The following is a 10,161-nucleotide window of genomic DNA, read 5'->3' on the forward strand; positions in this document are numbered from 1 at the left end:
ACGATGTTTTGTCTCCACGACAAGTGCTTAATTTAGGGTTCTTAAAATGAAAGGATTTTAATTTCTTGTTTTCTTTCCATATACAACAAACCCCGTTTATATTTATTACTTAAAAAGTGTTGAGAATTCAATGAAGACGCATCAAACTAGATATTTTTGGACATGAGTTTTGTCTTTATCATAAACATCTTTTTCTTATTTTTATCTTTATCTTGTAAGAGGTAAATCAACCTCTTATTTATCTTTTGTTGTTCTCCAAATTTATGGATCATTTCTTTCGATCAATCCTTATCCTTATCAAATCAATTTTCATCTGTCTAAATTGATATATTTTAATAAAATTTAAATATGTTAGATATCGTTAATGGTATATTTTTGTTTAAATGAATGTCAATTATATAATTTAGATATAAATTTTATAATGATAGATGAATAAATATATAAAGTTATATAAATTTATGTACAAATTCGATCCTATAACTTTTTATCGGAGAAAATAAATAATTTAAACAAATTTAGACATTTATCGGTTTACAAAAATAAACAGTATTATTATTTAGATTTTAGATTTTAATACCAACTCTTATTTGTTAGAAATAAAATAATATTTTAAACTTTAGCATCTCTTACTTAAAAAAACAAAAGTCTATATAATAGATAATATATAAATAACAATTCTTTTATAGGCGATATTTGAGATTGTTTATAAAAATAATTTATTAACTTATTCCAGTATGACATCGGTAATAAGCACTTTTGAGTGTTTGGATAAACAACTTATACTGGTGACAAACCGGTAATAAGGAGTTTTTTAAAAAGTTAAACCATTCTGATAAATGCTTCTGTAGAAAAACATAAGTTGTTTCAAATAAGCAATCCTGAACACCCCCTTAATCACATCCGCTTCTTATTTAAGGGGAACGTTTGAATTTTTTTAAAGAAAATAAAACACCCTAGTATTATACAGCAAAAGATTATTTAATTATATTTATTTAAAAAAATCCTTAATCTATTTTTTTGGTTTAACCTAGATATCCAACTCGTTATGTGAGTTGATTAATTTCAGAACGACTACATGCTTTATAGGTAACCTGGAGTCACCGCATTTAAACTTCCGTGATCACAAAAAGATTTTTATTCCTACTTATATTTGAATCTGAGACCTCCAAACACTTTTGACTTTTTCTGAGTCTAGACTCAAACCAATTAAACACTTTTACTCTTTTTATTATTTAAACATTTGCTTTCTTCATACCATAACAAACACACTAACACAGAAGCAAGAGACTCATTTTAATAATTGTATTCTATTGTTGTTGATGGATTGCATGATTTGATGGGGAAATGAATGCATTATGGACATCAGATCCGGTAACAGAATACAAAAGGTAACTGAGCTAATTCCAATTTCGGTGTCTGAGTGTTTCTTACGGGAAAAAGAGAAATATATATGTAATAGAAAAAGAGAAAGGAAAAAAGGACCAACATGATCCTCACTTAGCACACGAATTCGATGTTCATCAGGGTCAGATACGTTTGATATAAACAATTTGAAACACGGGATGTTGGTGTAATTTCAAAACTAAAGTGACAACTAATCATGTTTGCATAAAAATTTCCAAAATGACGCAGTGATCTCATCGTTTCAAATTGTTTACACCAACCATCTCTGACCCTAAGAGTCGTTAAGTTCGTTAGTTAAACTATGTGTATTTTGACATTTCTATTAATCCTTTTAAACTTTATTATTAAATAAAATCGGGTTTTTTTCTTACCACAACGCACACTCATTACAGGAGCTAAAGGAGACTCATTCTAATTACCATACTCTGTTGAAGTCCAATTCAATTGGATGTCGTTGATGAATTGTGTGATTCGACGAGAAAGTAAATGCATTCCGGACACCTGATCCAATAGCAAGCTTCAATATATTATGGTAATCAAAATGAGCCTCCTTGAGTTTCTATGTTGAGCGTATGCTACAGGAAGAAGGTATTCCGGATTCTAATCCAGTTGCGAATTGAAAACAGATTTATGGTAATCATAATGAGCCTCCTTCAATTTTTTGTGTTGAGCGTGTGCTACGGTAAGAATATAAATGTTTGTTTAAGAAAATAAAAGAGTAAAAGGCCAAAAAGACCAAAATGCACCTCACTTAACGTATGAATTTAATGTTCGTGAGGGTTAGATACGATTGATATAGTCAAATCGAAAGGATTGGACATTCATGTAATTTCAAATCAATTATGACAATTGTTAATGTTTGCATAATTTTTTTGAAATTACATAGTGATCTCGTTGTTTCAAATTGATTACACCAATCGTCTTAAATTCTAACAGTTGCAATGACCTTTTTTTAAACTTCTATGCACTTTTTATTAAATAAGTTTTTGTCTTATTCTTCTTACAACAACACACCCTTTTTTTGAAGTATATAATATTTATATACGGCAAATGCAATAAATAAACTCATACACCCTCCTTACCGTTGGTGAGGTTTGAACCCTTGACCTCCTAGGAGGCCAAGAACTACGATACCGCTAGGCTGAAGGCCCTTTGGTAACACACCCTCATTACTGGAGCTAAGGATCATTCCCACTACCATATTTGACATATCTCCTTACCAAATATTTACCTAAAACCATATTTGGCAGACATATGGAAAATATTAAAATGCAAATGTGCTCCAAACTCCACGAATCAAGGTGAGTAGTAGATAAAAGTGAGAGTCTACTGTATGTGTAATATTTGTATGTTGTATTCTTTCTTTCATCTAAAGTTTTTTTTTTTCTCATTGAGTTTTGTTCCTTGATGTAAGGTTTTAGTGAGGCAACAGTTTATATACCATCTTGCTTTCCTTGATCTGAGAGAATATCAGACTAAATAAAAAGTCTATGCATTGCAAAAAAAACTGGTGTGTTGTACTCTTTTCTTCGTCCTATTTTTATTTTCCTGCTCGCTTTTTATTTTGACATGATTTTAACTGGACAACAATTGTGCACTACCACTCCTTTGACTCGGCACAAGAAGAGTGTTGTAGGATAAATATGATATTATCTAAAGGATATGACGAAACAAATAAAGATAAACATAATAAAGCTTAAGGATGTAAATGATGCGAGTCGAACTCGAGTATCACTATACTCGATTCGAACTTGAAACTCAATTTCCAAGCTCGAACTCAACTCGAAAACTCGCGAGTAGTAAAAATCAAAGCTCGACTCGAACTTGATAACTATTTCTCAAACTCAAACTCGAATCAAGCTCGAACTAAGCTCGATCAAGCTCGAACTGCAACTCAAATCAAACTTGAACTTGAACTCAAACTCAAACTAAAGCTCGAATCAAGCTCACTTATTGAAATTTATGAAATTTTAGGGTTTTTTTCATATAAATTTTAAAAAATAAAGGTATTCTCTTAGTTTTTATAAAACCAAAGGGATCAACTTCAAACTTCATCATCAAAAAGATAAAGTTAGAAATTTCATTCACCTCCCCCTCTTTTTATAACATCTTTTCTTCCTTCCTTTATCATCTCTCTTTTTAATGTAGGACAATTTCACTAACCTTTTTTTATAATTTTTCTTTATCTTTATTTTAATAAGAAATAATTTATTTAACTTTTATGATTAGAAAATGCATAATTTTGTTTAAATATCTAAAATTTTAAGGCATCTTTATTATTTACATTTTATAAATTCTATCATTAAAACTGATTATATTTTAAAACTAATTATATATACAATAATCGAGTATCTCACGAGTTTTTTCGAATCGAGTATTGGATAGATTGATTCGACTCGTTAATACGTCGAGTCGAGATCGAGTTCAAGTCGAGCCTATTCGAGTCGATCTCGAGTAACTCGCGAGTTTATCACGTATCGTTTACACTCCTAATAGAGCTAGATTTAAACTTATAAATCAAGGAAAACTTATGGTTCAACATATTACACGAATATCCGAAGTAGTTTAAAATAATCCCACATAAAAATATTAAATAATATGACTTGGTTTGTTTAGATGTGGAGGTTAGAAGTCACACTCTAATAGTGAGCAAACGGAAGACGGCGTTGGTCGTTGATGCGTGTGGACTGTGGAGTGTTGATACGGGCTGAGCTTGAATCGATGAGGTGGCAACATGGACTCCATTACTTTCTCGTTTTTTTTCCTTCCTTTCTGCTTTTTCCCATCAAATCCACACTACTTTCGCCATTTCCAAGATAAAACCCTCTTTTCTTTCATCAAATATCAACAAACCCATTTCAGAATTCATCCCAATTTCCACTTATTATGTGGTTGTTTCGAAAACCAGGACCTTCTGGGTTCTCGCATTATTCAACCGCCGAGCAGGTTACCGATGGGATTGATGCCTCTGGTCTCACCGCCATTGTAACAGGTCCCACTTTTGCTTCTTCCCTTTTGCTAATTGTATTTCCTCTCTGGGTTTTGATCGAAATCGGATGCGTTTTCTAGGACTATTTAGGTTAAAATAAACCCCTGGCCAAAAGAAATTTTGATTTCAACGTAATTCAAGTGTATACAGTACAAATCCAACAAAAAATTGTTGAAAACCCACATAATCTGCCATTAACAAACTTAAGACGCACCAAACAGTAGTCGTCAAGTACTAATTATGGAGTTTTAAGATGGCCTTTTGTTTGGATCATATGATCTCCAGGGAATTAGGTATAAAGTTTGTAAGAAACCCCATGTTTGTTTGTTTTCCATTTTAAAGTACTAGGTTTGGCTTGTAATGGAAAAGAAGCTGTGTCTAGCATTTCAAACTATTCTACCTATCTTCATTCATAAATAGCAATGTCCTTCTGAAAAGGAACATATTGCCTATCCAATGGATCATATAGGTGGAACTGATTCAATCCTATTAATGTTGGATTTGTTGGACTTAGATAAGACATCTTTGTAGGAAGTTATGTTCTTTTACTCACATGTAACGCACGACTACAGGAGGATCAAGTGGTATCGGGCGTGAAACAGCACGTGTTCTAGCGTTGCGCGGGGCACATGTCGTTATGGGTGTCAGGAATATGACCGCTGGCAAACAGGTTCAAGAAGCGATCATGAATGAAATCGCAACAGCCAAAATTGATGCAATGGAGTTGGATCTTAATTCCATGGCATCTGTTAGGAAATTTGCTTCCGATTTTAATTCAAGTGGTCAATCATTAAACTTATTAATGTAAGATCATAACATACAAGTCTTATAAGTTTTCCTCCGTATTCTGCACATTAAAAAACAACACTCCATAAAAAAAGCTCCAATGTTTTCTTATTGTGGTATATGTTACAACCTTCATTGTGATCGGCAAACTTTTACAAAAATTCTAAAGAATTTATGTCAGTTTTGATCTTGAAAAGGGTTCTTAAAACCAACCTTTAATTTCTTTGGAAGGGAGGGAGTACGTATTTCTGTTGGCTTACAAAAGCTTAAGCTTTTCTTTTTTTTCCATCTTGGTTTGTGTTAAGAAACAATGCAGGTATAATGATGACTCCATTTATGCTCTCTAAAGATAACATAGAGCTACAGTTTGCTACCAATCATCTAGGTATTAATTTTCATGTGTTTTTGTTTGTTCGTGCACTGCTTTAAGTATTATCTAAACCACAAGGGTGGTGCCCGATTGGTTTGAGCTTGGGCTCCAAAGGTCAAAAGTGCCTGGAGGTTCCAGGTTCGAATCCAAGGAGGAATAAAAATCCCCTTGTGGCCACGGAGGTTCAAATGAGGTGACTCCAGGCTACCTGCGAAGCTGGTGTTCGCCCTGGGATTAGTCAGCTTGCATAGCAAGTTGGATATCCAGGTTAATCAAAAAAAGAATATTATCTATTGTTAAAACCTTGGTGTTTGCAGGTCACTTCCTTCTGACCGTTCTGTTGCTGGACAATATGAAAAAAACAGCACGTAAAAGTAAGAAAGAGGGAAGGATTGTGAATGTATCGTCCGAGGCCCATAGGTTTACTTATCCTGAAGGAATTCGTTTTGATAAGATGAATGACGAAAAACAGTAAGTTTTCTTGAAATGACTTTAGTCTAAGATTGTTCCATTGCATTTTCGGGATCACCATCATCATATCTGTGGTTTTCCCCTAAAAAAAAGACGGCTTTCTTGAAAGTTTGCAAAACTCGATACCTTCATCATTAACCGAAAATCCCTATATATAGGGTATGTACAAAGAAACCCTATCGGCTATAATTAATGATAAATATAAATCAAATCCGTAATTATCTCTAACTAATATAATCGTAATTATCTCTAACTAATATAATCGTAATTATCTCTAACTAATATAATCAACCGGCTAAGATTTCTTTCCCATTTTCATCGTTATTTTTCCCAGCTTTGGAAGGATGATCTTCCTTGAAGTACCTTCTAGACCTGTTTTTGATCTGTAATGAAATTTGGGGATCTTTTGGTCATATATCTCGCATTTTGATTACCATTTTTCCCACTAGTTTCTAACAGTTTGCAACACATTGTGCTCTGATTAGCATCTTTTTCCGTTGCATGTGATATTATTAGAAGTTCAACAAATCCGTGTTCCGATTCAACTTGATTAGGTGATGTTGTACAGTTACAGTAAATATCAAGCATATGGTCAATCAAAGCTAGCCAACATCCTGCATGCTAATGAGCTTACAAGACGCCTGAAGGTATATCTTCCGTTTTCATAAGATTATGGTATATGAAAGTGGTATCCAACAGTCTTGATTTTTGAAGTCAAACAGACCGGTTTTCAACTTCTAACTTGACAAGGATTCGTTAGAACTTCAAAAACTAGAAACATAGTTGATCACCATATTGAACTCTAAGAGTAGATACTATAATTACAAATAAAAACATGCCGGTGCCAAATTTGTCACAGGGTCCATATCTTGATTCGGAAAAGGTAGAGGTTTGAGACCTTAATGCGGGACAGGACAAGACATGACAAAACAAAAACTTGTTGTCCCATGTTTGGCACAACTTGGACAAAAATGAATTATTTCTGTCTGACCAAAATAGGTGGAACGAAATCAAGGAAATGGGACAAGATTGGTAAATTACTAACCTACCCTTCTAGAATTCTTTCACCCACCTACCTAACTCTTGCGCCATGATGTACCAACTATCAAAACACCCTTACGAAGCAAAGTATGTTTTAGGAATGGAGACATGTAGTGATTCGAGTTGTGATGTATGGTTGAACAGGAAGAGGGAGCAGAAATAACTGCAAACTCTCTTCATCCGGGAGTAATCTCGACGAATTTATTCCGCCATATTTTTACTCCTCCCAGCTTTGCTGAAGGTAATTTTCTTGAATCTTTGCCAAATAGAAATAAAACAAGTGTTGCAGCATAATGTAAACCCCATCCCATTGTTATACATATCTAAATGCAGGTTTTGTTAGCAAGCTGAGCAGCTGTCTGATGAAAAATGTTGAGCAGGTTAGCAAACTTTATGGTTATCATCAAACTGAACATATTTCTTTCTTGATTTAAAATCAAAGCTTATTTGAGTGGCGTGTTTCAGGGAGCGGCTACAACATGCTATCTAGCACTGCACCCGGCGGTGAAAGGGGTAAGTGGTAAATATTTTTTGGATAGCAACTTGGCGGAGACGACAGAACAGGGTAAAGACATGGATTTGGCAAAGAGATTGTGGGATTTTAGCATCAATTTGATCAAGTAAACAGAGATTGTGTCTTGTCTGTTTGCTTTAGAGATATATAAATGGTTCTGGCTTTGGGTTTCATATCAATAAAATTCAAACTGTGGGGAATACTTGTGATCTTTACATGTTAGCCATAGTTGAATTAAGAAACATCCATGGATGGATGGATGGATGGCTCATACACGTCAACAGATAGCCTTAATGAACATATCATATTCTCTAATAAAACCTTTTTTTTTTCATTTGAAGGTAACATTAGAAGTAGAAGAGTCGAACGGTGAACTTTATGTCTCCATGTCTTGACCTTTGCAAGTCCTCTTTCATTGTGGCCTTTCTTCTTGCATTTCACACATGTGACGGTTTTTCCAAGCCTTGAAATTTTGCTTCCTTTTACCAACGGTTGAGTCAGCTCATCAGCAGTCCTCTTTCGTTTCTTCCTTGGTCTCCCAACTTGTTTGTGATGGGGAGGGGGAGTTCGCTGTTACGAGGGCTGTCCTCATTGAACCTGAAAAGATAAATATATACGTCTGGGGAAGTGTATAACTGACTCATTGGTTGAGTGGTTCGCCTCTTGTCCACCTGAGTTGTTTACTTTGGCAGTGGGATAGAAAAACTGTGAGGACTGAACTTTCACTTTCTTACTGGTTGTTTGGTAGTTGTTGAATGGTTTGGTGTAGAATGATTAAGTGGTCAGAATGATTAAGAGGCTCTCATGATATAGTGCAAAATGAAATATAATTGTTTGGTAATTGCTTACGATGAAATTAGGGCGCTGAATGGTTAAGGGAGGCTCAGGATGAAAATCATTCAGAGGATTTTAGAACCATTAAGAGGCAAATTTGTTTTTTTACTAAACAAGGTTCACCTCTTAACGATTCAGATGTTGCCTTTTAATGAAACTACCAAGAGGTAAAACAAATAACCCCTTACTTGAATTTAGTAAGGCAAGTTGATATGGGCCACATCTCAGGCCCATTGAGTGGATTAATCTTGAAACTATATACAACCCTCCAAGTATCAAGCCGATAACATGGATCCACCCACATCTCAGAGAAGATGAACAACATTAGATTGCAAGAATAAAAAGAACAAAGTGAACATTGAAAAAAAGAAGATTACCATATAGGTTAGGTCATGTGGGTTAAAAACTTCGTACGATAATCGAAGTCGCCACATATTTGAACATTTGTTGACTATCGCAGATGCTGCTGTAGTGGAACGTGGGAGAAACGTGTGTGGAGTTTTTTTTGGGTGAAATGATGCCTTCTAGAAACCCTAGTTTTTACCCGCGATGAAAGTGAAATGAATGGATGTAGCTAAAAGCGGGAAAGTTGAAGAGACTAAAGATATGAGGGGCACGTGATGTGTTTTAACGGGAACACAACACGGCGTCAGAGCCAAGGACGAAAGTAGAAATATAATGCAAAGCATAATGACTAAAAACTTAATAAAAAAAGACTAGGGATGAAAACAGAAATATTTAACAAAAAAACGTAATTTACTCTTATTGAATGGGGCCAGTTAATGGTTGTTAAAGTCAAGGATGAATATCACTCATTCTTTACAAGACACATTGGTAATAATGCAACAAACCTCATGATGTCCAAAAAAATCACTCTTTCTTTACAAGACATTGTTTACCACCAAAAAACCAAACGATAATTGAACAAACCAATAAGTTATATAAACAAATACAGGACCTCCAAATCAAATATCCCAATTCTCATAAATGCTAATGAACATGGTACATGCGATAAATAGAGTTGTAAACGAACCGAACGAACACGAACAGAGGCTTGTTCGTGTCCGTTCGTTTAACTAAACCGAACGAACACGAACAGTAAACAAACAAAATTCTTTGGGTTCGTGTTCTTTCATTTAGGAAATGATTGTGTTTATGTTTGTGTTTGTTTGTTAAGATGTTAAATAAACATAAACAAACAAACATAAACAAATGAACATAACAAACATGGACAAACAGACTTAAACGAACTAGACCTCAAGCCACACACGCTCAAGCCAATGGGCTCAAGCCACTTGAGTTTTTAAGGGGTGAGGATCAAATATATATAGTAGAGGATGGAGTAAATTTGTTAATTTTCACCGACGTGAGATGGGTTGGAAAGAGTAAGCCTGATGGGTAAAAATGGCATTGCATATCGAAAAAGTTGAAAAAAAGGCATTCAACCAAGCAGCTAAACAAGTGAAACATGGGTTTGGGTAAAATTAATCCATTAGTTATCTTTAAAAAAAAAATTCAACTCTTTTTCTTCTATTATTATTATTAACTAGAAGTGTACTCGTGCAATGCTGCGAGATATATCTTGATTTTAATATTTTATTTTTTATCTCAATTGATGTTATAATATGGTATTATGTGATTTTGAGAAAGGGATGATATTTTATTTTTGAATGAAATATAAGTTTGAAGATATCATAAAAATTAGACAAAAATATATCGATATTAGTATCAAATTAACTATTTAAAATTTCT

General features: G+C 34.1%; 1 protein-coding gene across 1 annotated transcript; it reads left to right on the forward strand.

Moving 5' to 3' along the window:
- The first annotated feature begins 4,189 nt into the window (after positions 1 to 4,189).
- LOC112524629 (short-chain dehydrogenase TIC 32, chloroplastic-like) lies at positions 4,190 to 7,905 on the forward strand. Its single transcript, XM_025134550.1, has 8 exons — positions 4,190 to 4,396; positions 4,966 to 5,197; positions 5,485 to 5,564; positions 5,867 to 6,020; positions 6,589 to 6,667; positions 7,206 to 7,302; positions 7,395 to 7,441; positions 7,527 to 7,905. The coding sequence occupies exons 1-8, from the start codon at positions 4,291 to 4,293 to the stop codon at positions 7,683 to 7,685; spliced, it is 954 nt and encodes a 317-aa protein (XP_024990318.1). The 5' UTR covers positions 4,190 to 4,290; the 3' UTR covers positions 7,686 to 7,905.
- Positions 7,906 to 10,161: the final 2,256 nt, after the last annotated feature.

This window comes from Cynara cardunculus (assembly GCF_001531365.2).
Source record: "Cynara cardunculus var. scolymus isolate 2C chromosome LG 13, CcrdV1, whole genome shotgun sequence".
Classification (NCBI taxonomy): domain Eukaryota; kingdom Viridiplantae; phylum Streptophyta; class Magnoliopsida; order Asterales; family Asteraceae; genus Cynara; species Cynara cardunculus.